The 13531-nt window shown below is 50.7% G+C and overlaps 1 protein-coding gene across 8 annotated transcripts in view; it reads right to left on the bottom strand.

Annotated features, from left to right (window-relative positions):
- IQSEC1 (IQ motif and Sec7 domain ArfGEF 1) overlaps window positions 1–13531 on the bottom strand; it is a 467442-nt gene that overhangs the window by 105609 nt on the left and 348302 nt on the right. The window contains exon 1 of one of the 8 annotated variants that reach the window (XM_033091248.1): window positions 12996–13114. The exons of 3 other annotated variants lie outside the window; for them this stretch is intronic. Coding sequence is in view for 4 of the 5 variants with exons in the window: in XM_033091148.1 (XP_032947039.1) it covers window positions 6913–7031 (119 nt within the window). In the remaining variant the exon portion in view is untranslated. Of the gene's footprint in view, window positions 1–6912; window positions 7047–12995; window positions 13115–13531 lie in introns of those variants that run through there. 4 more of the 8 variants (XM_033091148.1, XM_033091130.1, XM_033091216.1 and 1 more) reach the window with 4 other exon arrangements.

The raw sequence follows: 13531 nt of genomic DNA on the forward strand, positions 1-13531 counted from the left end.
GAAGCACGAGGTAAGATGAGTGCCAAGGCTCCTTATACCCCTCACTCCATAAGGTTGAGAACCATTTCACTGAGACAGCCAATCAGATACGGAAAGGCAGCCGGGCAGGTAGGGGGCTCCCCACCTTGGATATGTGGGAGCAGAGGCCAAAGGTCTGCTGCCTTGGGGACACTGGCTTGCATAACTTCTAAGATCCCTCCTGACTTGCCAATATGCTGTTCCTTTTTCTTTCTCCCACTACAGTGCCCTACCCGAAAACTCTTGGTTCTCATTTCCTCTCCAGGTTATCTGTGGCAATGGTCCCATCTGTCAGGATTAGAGGCCAGTCTTATGGAGCTGGGACAGATGACACAGCACTGGGCCCCCATGTGGAGGTGAGATGTCAGTGGGATCAGACTCATCCTGGAAAGCAGCCACTGACCCATCCAGAGACCAGCCTTGGCCCCCATCCCATCCCGTCCTTCCCATAGGCAGCTCTCATCCTCATGGCCTCTCGGTTCATCCCCCATCCCACTATCAGGGATCACCCAGAACCTTCTGGGGCTCCCTGTTGCCCACCAATCCAAGCGGCCACTCATCAGCTGAACATTCAAGCTTCTGCACTTTCTGGCCTCAATTTACCTATCTAGCTCTTCCTTCTGTCCATGACTGTCCCTTATTTAAAGCAATTTTTCAATCACATCCCTTCCCTGCTCATGGCTCCCTGAGACCTGGAGGATAAAGCCTAAGCTCTTGGAGCTGGTGTCTGCCCCTGCCTGGCTCCCTCTTCACTGCTTCCCCCAAAGTCAAGCTGTACTCGTGCCCTTTGAGCACACTGTGCTGTTTCATGAGAGTATTTGCACATACTATTCCCATGGTTTCCTCAATATGTAAAGAGTTCTTACAAAACAGTACGAAAAACAAATGAACTCAAAAGAAAAATATCCGATTTTACTAGGTAGTTCAAAGGAAAAACATACAAATGGCCCATAAAAAATGGCCTACAAAACATGCACAACCTTACTTATAAAGATGCACAAATCATAATGATGAGATACCATTTTCACCCATCAAATGAGCAAAAATTCCCACAACGTGCATGTCCCTTTGTCTGTTAGCTGAAGTCCAAACCCACCCTTTACATCCAGCTGCAAAAATGTCACCCCCTCTGGACATCTTGGCTCTCACAGTGACTTGTATACCCTGAGACAATGCTTAAAACAGGGCTAGGCACATAGCAGAAATTCAGTGTTAGCAATTAATAATAAAAATAAAAATGGCCACACAGTTCTGGAACCATCAGCTAATGGGTCTATTAACTTCCCCAAAGTCCCTCAGCGCAAGCATGGTGTTGGAGTCATCACCTCTGCTTTGCCAGCACCAGCCCATGGTCTGCCACAGACCTGTGCCCAATAAATAGGTGAGCAATGGGGCAGGTGAGGTGTGTGAGGCTGGAGCCAGGAATCAGCCCTCAGGGGCTGCTCTGCTGGGGAGAGCAGGTGCTGTGGAGGAGGGGAGAGCCCAGATGGAGAGCCAGGTGGTGGGCACAGCCCCAGGAATGTAGTAACACAACCTCCACTACTCACTCTGTGTCAGGCAGGCATTGTGCTGGGCTCTTTGCCCACACTATCTCAACTCCTGGCAATTCTTCGAGATGGATGGTGCTCCCTCCATTTTACAGATGAGAAAACCAAGGCTCTGAGGGGTGACTTCCTAACTGGCTATCATTACCCCACGCTGCCTCTGTGCTGGCTTGTGGCACTCACAGGTGCATGGCTTTGGACATATCAGTTTCCCTATTTGTGCCTCTACTTTCCTATCTGAGAAATGGCTATACATTAATGTTTCTCAAACTTAAGATCTGGTGGATCCCTAGGAATACAGTCTGTAAGATTCATCAAATCCCACTTTAAAAGCCACTGCATCCAAAGTTAAATGCTGCTATACCTCGATAACCACATATTCATAAACAATAGGAAAGGTAGCCACAGAAATCAGGCAGCAGAACTCAGTTTTTAGAGAGTCATCCAGGTAATGGGAACATATTTTTTGTGAAAGTGGGAAAGGTTGTCATCTTCATGAAAATAATACTTTTAAAATTGTCTATTGGTCACATGGACAAAGGTGCCAAGATAATGCATCAGAAAAAAAAAAAAGAGTTTCTTCATCAAATATCACTGGGACAACTGGCTATCCACTTGCAAAAGGATGAATTGGGACCCCTATTTTCCATCACACATAAAAGTTAACTCAGTCATCAAAGATCTAAATATAAGACTTAAAACTATAAAACTCTTAGAAGAAAACATAGGAGTAAATCTTTGTGACTTTGAGTTAGGCAATGATTTCTTAGCTTTGACACCAACTGCACATGCCATAAAAGAAAAAATTGATATATTGGACTTCATCAAAATTCAAAAACTCCTGCACTTCAAAAGGGACCATTAAGATGAAAAGGTAACTCACAGATTGGGAGAAAATATTTTCAAATCATATAACCAAAAATAGATTTACATTTAGAATATAAAAAGGACTCTATGACTCAATAATAAGAAAACAATACAATTAAAAAACAGGCAAAAGGTTTAAATAGATATTTTACCAAGGAGATATATGAATGGCCAACAAGCATTCATATGCTCAACATCACTAGCCAGCTATCAAGGAAATGCAAAATCAAACCACAGTGAGGCACCACGTCACACCCACTCAGATGGCTATAATCAAAAGACAGACAATAACAAGTGTTGGTGAGGATGTAGAGAAATTGGAGTCCTCATACATTGCTGGTTTGAGTGTAAAATAGTGCAGCTGCTGTGGAACACAGTTGGGTGTTTCTTAAAAAGTTAAACACAGAGTTACTATATGACTGCAATTCCTCACCTAGGTAGCTATTCAAGGGAAATGAAAACATGTGTCTACATAAAAACTTGTGAGTATCCATAGCAGTATTGTTCATAATAGCCAAAATGTCCATCAACTGGGGACAACAGATAAACAAAATGTGGTATATCGACACAAAGGAATATTATTCAGCAATAAAAAGGAATGAACAACAGGGGTGAACCTTGAAAGCATCATGCTAAATGACAGAAGCAAGACACAAAATGTTATATACTACCAATTCCATTTATATGAAACGCTCAGGAAGGCAAGTCTCTAGACAGAAAGTAGATAAGTGGTTGTTGGAGGCTAGGGGTAACAGAAAATAGTGTTTGTTTTCTTTTTCAGGATGGTGGAAATAATTTAAAATTGTGGTGCTGTACTAATAATCATGAAATTATACACTTAAAATGAGTGAGTTTTATGGTAGATAAATTATACCTTGACAAAGCTTTAAGAAAACACATGATGACTAAATGCAATGCAAAATCCTAGATTGGGATAAAAACTTGACATAAAGGACACTATTGAGACAACTGGTGAAATATAACTGTAAGTTGCATTTTAGATCCTAGTATGGTGTCAGTTTCCTGAATTTAACTATTGGACCATGGTTACATAAGGGAATGTCCTTGCTCTTAAGAAATATATGCTGAAGTACTCTTCAAGAGTAAACTCATCACACTGCATGTTTGCAATGACCTCTCAAACAATTCTAGGAGAAGGAAATGAGAGAGCAAAGTCTGGTGAAACATAACTCATGATGAATTTGAGTGAAGGATACATGGGAGATTTTTTTTTGTATTATTCTTATAAGTTTTCTTGAAGATTGAAATTATTACAAAATAACTCTTACAACTCTTAAAGAATCCACACATAAAACAAATGCATGGACTCCAAAAGGAGACAAAATGCTGATCTAGTCGTGAACACAGCTGACATAGGGGATGCCCCTGCTCACGACACATCTGTGGGACCCTCAGAGGGAAGACGCAGCCAACAGCTGGAGGGCAGGGGCAGGACACGTGCCTTTACACAGCACTCATTCATTCACCCAGCAAATATGTATTGAGTGCCTACTATGTGCAAGGAAGGAGCTGTGAAGCAGACACACACAATCGCTGCCCTGGAGGTGCTGAGGTTCAGCTGGGGTGGGAGAGAGGGAAGGAGCTGTGGAAACACCTCAGCTGTGCCCTGGTCCCAGCTCCCACTAGACACGGTGCCATGGAGGGCAGGTATTGGTGTCTGAATCATCTCTGTTCCCTGGATTATAAACATGCCAAGTTCTGTCCCCACACAGCAAAGAGGGTCCCAGCTTGGCAGTCTGGGGCCCACAGCCTTGAGGGCATAGCAGATGCACTGGGCCACCTCAGATCAGCAGATCAGCAGAGCTCAGAAGCTAACCAGCAAGAGCAGGTGGTAGGCGGGATGACTGCAGGCTGGGAGTGGGGAGGGGTGCAGGCATGGGAGTACGTCATCCCCCTCGCACCTCAAAGGCCAGCATGCGGCGGCCCAGAGGGCTGGCCACACGGAAACCCCACGAGGTGGCCTCCTGCTACCTGCACTCCCACCCCTCGATGCTCAGAGATTGCTGCCCTTGTAGGTTTTGGGGATTCCTAAGCCAGGAGCCTCTGAATTATTTTGGGGGATCTTGCATCCCTTATGCACACCCAACAGGGCTGGTAGACCAAACAAGTACTGTTTCATACATTAACATTTTTCAAACCAGAATAGATGCTGCTGCAATGAATAAAATTCATAGACTTTAAATTCATCTAAAGTGGGTTCTTAGTAGCTAACCTTCATGTGTGTGTGGGGGTGGTCTAGGGAAATTTCTTACAGCTTTTGGTGATGACGAGGCAACCTCCTTTTACTGGAAACACCTAGAAGTGGGGAGGACAAGGTCATAGCGAGGGCCTTGCTCCAGAGGGTGAGGCCCTAGGCTCCGTCTCAGCACATGTCCTTGGTCCTGGCTGCATGCAGGACAGGGTGGGTCAGAGTCAAGCCTTTGGGAGGGGCTCCCAGGCTGACCCCATGTGTTACCAGCCCGCTTGCCCCAGCAGCCCCACAGCCCCTCCAGGGCAGTGACTGAGACGAGGCTGAGTCCCTCCTAAGGTCCAAGCAGCCTGCTCAGGGGACCTGGATGACCTCGAAGGTGGGTGGCTGCATGAAAGGGGTGACTCGGGCTCAAGCCAGCTGACTCCTGGGTCCCCACTTCTTAGCTGTGTGGTCACAGAGCACTCAGAATGTGGTTAGTGGGGATGGAGAACCGAGGTTTTACATTTTTTTATTTAACTTTATCTAGTTAAAATTTAAATAGCTTCCATGCCTAGTGGCTTCTGTCCTAGGCAGAGATGCCCTAGAGGCTTAGTGGGAACACAGAGGGAGTGCGCTGAAGGGGAGCTGCTGGTTTAGACCACCCTCCATTCCCAGCTGGGATTTGGGGTCCCCCTCTCACCGAAAAGGCTGGAACGCCTGGGCAAGCCTCAGTTACCTCATCTGGTCGGCTCAGGGTTCCGTGGGCATGGAGCTCCCTGCAGGGCAGGGTACACAAGCCAGGGACTCTATACAATGGGCAACTGAAAGGGTCTTCAAGAGTAATTTTACTAGGGTCGTTTTGGCTTTAGAACCTGCTCCCCTCACCCCAAACTTTGTAAAATAAAAACCCATCAAAATCCTAATGATACACACTCTGTGGTTGTAAAATATGGCCACGGACTCCCTCTATCCTGGTGCCCAGGCCCCTCCACAGTGGAACTTGTCCTCTCCCCGTCCCCTTGACCATCTGATTTTCTTTGCCCAGTAGGCCAGTTCTGAAGCTGTGCCTCAAGAGGCCTGGCGGCTCCATTTTTAAGCTCTTGGAATACTGCCCTCGAATGCCATGGATGGAAGCTGGCTTATCCGCTGGGGAGATTGGGGCACGAGGAGGGGAGCTGAGGTACCCCGGTACCAACTGTGCCACATGAGTGGGGCCATCTTGGACCTTTCAGACCAGCTGACCCTCCAGTTGAGTTGCAGCAAATGAGTGAGCACAGGGAGACCAGTATATCTGCCCAGGTTTTCCAACCTGCACAGTCACGCACCATAAGAAACCACTCTGTTGTAAGCCACTACATTTGGGGTGCTTTGTTACACGGCAAAAGCTAACAGAAACACATATACCAATACATTCATCACTAGTGAGACTGCCCGGGAGAAGGCAACTGCTAGGGTGGGAGCACATGAGCCTCTCTCCCCCCACCTTACCCACTACACTGGTTAGCCCTCCACATCCCAAAGGAAAGCTCAATTCTGGGTCCCCGTTCTGATGCTGCCACTTTCCAGTTGGCAAGGAATGTGGACAAGTCACGTGGCTTGCCTCAGTTTCTCCAACTGCAAAATAGGGTGGATATTCCTAGCTGATGGGATTGCTGTGAGAATTAAATACAGTTGTGCTGACACACAGTGGGCACTCAGAGAATGGCATGTCACCGAGAAGCTCACTGTGACAACATGAGACACAAGAGGATAACATGCTCTGTGTAGAGGACCCGACAGTGCCCAACATACACGGATGCTCCACAAAGAACAGCTGTTACTATTACTTGTGTACAGAGGCCAGAGTCTGGTTTCTCCTTTGTGCAATGAGGATGTGGGCAGGATGCCCTCTGACGTGCTGTGATGGCATCAGGGAGGCAGGCCTGTTTGCCTGGGAAGTCTTAGGGCAGCAAAGGAAGTGAGGAGTGGCTGTTTCCCCATCCAGCCAACTCCGGACCCTGGCCCTAAGCCAGGAGGGTGGTCACCTCCCTTTGACCACTTCCTCCAGAAATTCCCCAGGAAATGCCACTTTGAGTGAGGCACCCCATAGCCTGAGCGTAAGTCCAGCCTGCAGGCCCAAGTGCTTCACACTTCACACCCTCCCGTTAAGATAACCCCAAGCAGAAACTAGTAGGCACAGTAATTAATATGCGGATATATATCTGTGTGTGTGTGTGTGTGTGTATATATATATGTTGCTGTGTGTATATGTATATATGTGTTGCTGATTCGATAACAAATGCATTTACCTACCTAAGAAAACAACAGCAGCGAAGCTGGCAGTGGTTGAGAACAAGGGGTTGTAGCATAGCACAGCTGTACGTCCTAGGCCCCCTCCTCTCTACACGCATGGCACCAGCCTCCGGCCTCATTCTCTGCCTCCAGTCTCACCCTGCTGGTCAGTCGTCCACTCAAGCCCCCAAGACATCCTCTTCAAACTCACATCTGATTACTGTAAAGCAGTGGGGCAGATGGTGAACAACCTGGGCTTTGGGGTCAAGCAGCTTTGGAGTTGGAGGCCATTTGCTAATGGTGTGACCTTGGGCGAGTGACTGCAGCTCCTTAAGCCTTAGTTTTCTTATCTGCAAAATCAGGATCATAAGAAACCCTACCTGATGAGGCTGTCAGGAAGGCATGACGCATGTCAAGTCACCTAGCACTGCACCTGGTCAGATCACACTGGTGGCTGTTTCTGCCTGCCCAGCCTCCATTCTCACTTTGAGTGAGGCACCCCAATTTTCTTTGGTGAATCCCCCTCCTCCACTCTTAGTTCATATAGTTTGTGTCACCTGACTCCACCCCTAACTGCAGACTATCCCGCCCCCTTGCCAAAGTGATTGGCCCAGGGCTGGGCGTGTGACCCAAGCTCGGCCACTGGGAGCCTGCCCTGGGAGTTCTGCTGGGATGGTTAGCTATGAGAGGATGGTAAGCCCGGAGCAGCAGGAGCCCTCCTGGACAGAAAGGCTGCCTGGGAGTGAAGTCATGAGACATGACAGAAGAGAAAAAGACACCAGTGTCTGGAGACAAAGTTTAAGCCCCAAATCAAATTGTACCTGAAGCCCTATCCATTTCAGAATAGAGGGCAATAAATTCAGCCTTTGGCTAGTAAGTCTGGGTTCTGTTTGTTTCTTTGTTTTCATCATTTGCAACCAAAAAAGTACTAGTTAGTACAGCCTCCCTACTCAGACCCCCGATGGATCCTCTGTGTTCACAGAGAGAGTCCAGCACTCCGGCTCTGGTGCCACCTGCCTTCGTTTTTGACCTCGACTCTGGCCCTCAACTCTCCCAGACCCCATGCCACCCAATACTGATAGCCATTACCTAAACACACCATGGGGACTCAGCCAACAGCTTCCACCCAATGTCTCCTCCACTCTCTCCACCTGCTCAGGTCCTGCTCACACTCCAGGTCCAGCTCAGATGTCACCTCCCTCAGAAACTCCCCTGAAGACCCCTCCACCACTTTGAAGCATCAATGTCACCTACCTCTGGCTTCCTCCCACTCTCTAATTATATCCTTGTGGTTAAGTTCACTTCGTTTTTACCTATTCAAAAATCACTATCTCACTGTATTGTTTCAGAAATAAACATCTTGAATTGACTTAGAATTTGACCAATTCAGAATTGGTTTTAACTTGCCAGGTGCGTTTCCTGAACCACAGGCCTTACTGGTGCATGCAGGACCAAATGAGCCGGCACCTGTCCTTGGGGGACTTGAGTCTGAAGGAAACAACTTCCAATGTGGCTCAAGCCCAGGGTTGCAAAGATGACAGTTTTTAAAATGTTATAATCAAAGCAAGAACATGAATTTGACTTGGGGACAGTAATGAGTGACATTTACCAAGCCGCTGCTTCGCTGCATTTGGCGTGCTCAAGCATATGTGACTTAATCCACATCCCGTGAAGTCCTGTCCCACGTTGATACATGAGGAAACTGAGGTTCAGGGAGGTCTCCCCAAGGGTTACAGCACCAAACGGGCTGGGATCTGACCCGTCTTCCTGTCCCCCCCAAGCTGATTTCAGCAATGCGCGAACACACTGTTTAGGGGCAGCTTGGAAGTGGATTAAAAATTCGTCACTTAAAGCTCAGAACCGCTGCCTGCTCACGAGCCACCATGCCCACTTCTGCACGGGACCTCTGGCTCTGGCTACGACATGATCCCTGTTTTGCAGGCATCAGGTTTCAGAGTTACTGTGTTTGCTTCCGGCTGCCAGTGTGATCAGAGTCTTGGTGGTTAGTCTGCTAGGAAGGTGTTTCAACACACAACTGTGTTGAATATGGTGACTTCCCCATACGTTCCTGCCAAGGGTGGCATCCCAGTAGCCTCTAGAAGGCAGGTCAGAGGAACTGAGCCTAGTCAATGGGTGAGTCCCAAATTCTAAGTGTGTGGGGAAATATGCTTGACTTATTTATAAAAAGTCCTGTTCCAGTACCTGTTTCATTCTCTGCAAAGAGGGGATGAGGAAACTCCAGGGGCTGTTGTATGGCTGGAGTGAGGCACCATATGGAAAGTCACAGATACACTGACTGCTCCTTCTTTCATGTCCTCCCAGCCTTGAAGCTGGGGCCACCTTTCACACACATGCAGGCTCAGCCAAACCCTCGCTCTTGCTCAGGCACCTCTCCTGATCTCTGAGCCCCACTAGGAGCTCCGGGAACCCGGTACAGCCAGGTCAGCCCCACTTGTGGGTGGGCCCTAAGCCAACCTGAGCCCCACTCCTCACTTCTCATTCTCCAGGCAACTCCTTGGCCCTCAAAATGTAGCTCAGCTGCCACCTCTTCTAGGAAGCCTTTGGAGAACCTGTCCGGATGTGCACTCTGGCGCTCCAGCTCTGGGCTTTCATGGGCCTGGGAGTCACCCTTATCTCAGCACTGTGTGTTGACTTCCTCTTTTCTTGTCCCACCCCCCAGGGTACTGTCAACACCCCCAAGACATAAACAGCATGTTGCTCACCAAGCAGGTCTGTTGCAGAATCGGCCAGGCACAGAGCCAAGGACCCCATAGGGAGTGGGCCTCTCTCAAAGGGAAGCCAGCAAGGAGAAAAGCAGAGGTGACCCCTAAGGTTACCCCTACACTCTGCAGTTCCAAGAGCCAAGGAACAAAGCCCCTTTTCTGTGTAAGCCTGTTGGATTGGATTTTCTCTCACTTTCAACTAGAAGGGTCCTCACTGACAAACTGAGGCTTGGTAAGGTGACCTGGCACACACAAGCTCACATGGTTAAGAAGGTAGCAGAGTTGAGACTCACACCAAAGTCTGGGCTCTCCTGCTTCAGCAGCCTGACCACGCCCCAAAGTCCAGGCCCAGATGACAGCTGGGCACAGCCTGGACACTCCCCTCTGCCCAGCGGTACACCTCATCCCCAGAAACAGCCGAAGCAACACTGATACGGATTTCTGGGCATCGGTTTGCTCATCCATCAACTGGCGCTAATGAATCCCCCCAACCTAACCCCCCCCACCCTAACCCCCTCCCACACACAGACTTTTGGTGACAGTCAAAGGCCACCTCACACTGCCTGACCACCCAGGACTCAGTGAGTGGACGCCGCAGTGTGGACCTTCCACCTGCCCCCCTGCTGCAGCTCGGGCTCACGTCTGCCCTGTGCACACCCCGCCCATACATGACTAACCCTCCTGGCCTGGTAGTAACTCCACTATGGGCAGGGGTCTTGAAGGCTGAACTCCTCCAGCTCATTGGTGGTGGGGGTGGGGTCCTGCACATTCCCTGCTCACTCTAAGCCCAGAAGAGGGTCTCCGAGTTGGACGAGGCTGGCAGGCCTCTGGGCGAAGGCGGCTCATTTCCCAGGAAAGGGTCATCTGGAGAGGAGTCAGGGACACACGGGCAGCCTCATGCTTCCCAGGTGCAAAGGGGGAGGGCAGGGGCAGGCCTGCTAAGCCAGAACTTATTTGCTGATCACGAAGCAATCTCCTTTTATGCTCGAGCAAGTAGAGGCTCAGGAAAGGCCTGTGATTTGACCAGGAGGGGTGTAGGGCCTGGACCTAACCAGGCTTTGTTGGACACTATCATCTACACAGCACGTCCCACTCAGAGGTTAGGAGGCATCCAATGTCACGTTGAGCATAAAGGATCTCTCTTAGCAGAGCCAAGCTGAGGAGGGTCACGTTATAACTGGGACGTGGCCTGGACACTTCCAGATGTTTCCAGGGAAGGAGAGGCTGTGGATGCTGTCTCTTCTCAAAGCCTGGATTTCTCTCCCTGCTCCAGACAACAGAGCCCAGCCCGCTCGCTGTGCTCTGCTCAGAGCTCCAGGATCCCGCAGCCCCAGCAGGCCTCTGGCCTTCTCTGTCCGCCACCTGCTCTCTAAATCAACTGCAAGTCCACCCACTTCTTTTGTCGTGTTTAACTTTGCTGCAGCCTAAGCACTGGTATCTGTGACATTGTGAATCTGGTGTGTTGGCTGCTTTTGTTGCCTGAGGAGCAACGTGTATCTACAAAAATAAAACATGCCCGACCAGACCCCCTCCCTTGTTGTCTACCCCTTTCTCCTTTTTATCTGGTTTCTTTATCATTTTTGCATCCCCAGAGACAACACAATGCTTGGCTCACAGTAGGTACTCAGCACACAGTAGGTGTAGAATGATTAAATTCATGAACGGGTGAGGTGCCTGACCCTGCATGGAGTCCTGGAGGACTTCAAGCCTCCTGACTCCTCCTGGCCACTTCACAGCTGAGGACATGGAACCTCAGGGGGGAAAGGAGCTTGTCTGAGGTCCCCGGGGAGCCAACAGAAACACCTGCTCCACACCCCAGCTGTCCTAGCTCTCGGTCATGCACTTTCTGCCTTGCCCTCAGGGCGTCCTCTGCCCAGCTGGACTGAAATGGGCCTTCCCGTCGGCCTCTCAGAAAGGCAACACCTGGCTAGGCTCCCCAGCTTGTGCCTTGAAGCCTAACAAAGGCAGATCACTGCCAGAGACCACCAAACTGAAGGCTGGAGCTCTGCGCTCTGAGCTGCCTGACCGCTGGGGTCCTCCTATAGCCCCTGGCCACTGGGGTCATCAAGGGCTCTACAGATGGGTCAGAGGATGCCTTTGCTGACTGAGCTCAGAAAGCAGCCCTGGGAGCTCTCACTCCTGTCACCGAACCTCCCCTCACTCTTAGGGGCCAGTGGGGCAGACAGCCCTCTCCTTAGCTCTGGAGTCCAACCCACTGCTGATGGAAAAGCTGAGATCCAGTAGTAATGGGGAAGTCATGGGATCACTCACCCCTGCCCCCGCACCCCAGACAGAGGCCACATGATGCACTGAGGGGCTCAGAGTCACTCTGGGTTCCAATCCCAGCTCCCCAACTTACAACCACGGAGGGACATTGCAAGGACATCCTGACAACCCTGGGCCTGAGTTGCCACACAACCATCAGTGGTAGTCACTCCCCTTTCCAGGTTGTTGCGAGGGTTAGTTGGGGAAGCAGGACTAGGTGGGGAGTCTCCCTGAAGGGCAGGGGGCCCCATGTCCCCATCTCATCAAAGGGGACTTCCCAAGGGACAGCACCAAAGAGCATCACCGAATCTCTCATTTTGTGTTCAAATTCTGCCCCACCCACCTAGGGACCGTCCCTCAAGTCCCTACCAGCCTCGGAGGTCTGCAGGCCCTCAAGGTTCTACTCTGGATCATTTCAGAAAGAAGCTGAAGTTGTCAGCTTGACCTCATGGGGACTCCAGGGGACACTGCGCAGGTGGGGGAATGGCCCTGGGGAGTTACTGAAGGGGCGACCTGCCCAAGGTCGACCCTAATGGACTGACAGATGGCAGGAAATGCAGGTGCAGGAACCTGAGGAAGCCTTCTGCTCCCTCTGCCCAAACCCCCGTGTGCTTGAAGCTTATGCTCCAGGAGGTAAGGGGGTAGCAGTTGGAGAAGGAAACGACACCAACCACACTCCAGGAGCCCTGGAAAACTGTGTGACCTCTGCAGGCCTCAGTTTACTCAACTGTAAAATAGGGTTGTCAAGAGTCCCTCTTTCTTAGGGTTGTTCTGAGGTCTCCAGGCAAAGAACCAACCAGCCTGAGGGTCTTTGGACTGTCTACCCCCATCTGTGCCTCGGGCTGGTCTAATGCCCAGGGGAGTGAGAAAACTTCCCTCACGCAGCTGAGGCAGCTGTGGGGAAACACCTCGGGTTCCTGAGCCCAGGGTGGGCCTGTGTGTCATCCAGGCAGTGAGAACAGGTTGAAGAAAACAGTTCCAAGAAACAACAGAAACCCTGACGAGAACCCAGAGACCCTAAGCACGGCAGGCTGCCCTGACAACTGGCAGCCCCTTACAGGTTTCTCAGGTAGCCAAGACCCCCTCCCTGCCCTGGGCCAGGCGGCTGGTACTCACAGTGTCACAGGGGATGGGGCAGAGGTCTTCCTGAAGCCCCAGCGCCCTGCCTGTCTCCACGGTCCTTGGGGACAAGCTGTGGGCTCCCCCCTGCAGGGCCTGAAGTCTGACTTCCTCCCTGCTCAGCCAGCATCCGGGAAACCACGCCCCGGGGAGAGAGTGCCAGGCACCCTGGGGCCCCTGCCTGCCCTCCCACTGGGCCCCGGACACTGTCCAGGGGGCTGCTTCCAGGTCTGGCCAGTCCAAATGGCCTCAACAGGCAGGCCCCAGAGGCTCTGGTCAATAAATAATACAGCTCCTTCCCTGGCCGGTCTCTCGTGGCCGATCGCGTTTCGGGGCCACTCGAGTTTCTGCGAGGCTGCTTTGTTCAGAACACTGGGCCCCTCTGGGTCTCTGACCACTCTGGTGCTAACACTCTCACTGAGGGTCAGCATGAGCAGGCAGGACAAAGGTGGCCCTGGAGAAAGGCTGCCCTACTTACTCTGAAAGCAGCTCCAGCCTAAATGGGACCCAGGGTGGCAGTCAGCCTGGTCTCC

Source organism: Rhinolophus ferrumequinum, chromosome 2 (assembly GCF_004115265.2).
Source record: "Rhinolophus ferrumequinum isolate MPI-CBG mRhiFer1 chromosome 2, mRhiFer1_v1.p, whole genome shotgun sequence".
NCBI lineage: Eukaryota > Metazoa > Chordata > Mammalia > Chiroptera > Rhinolophidae > Rhinolophus > Rhinolophus ferrumequinum.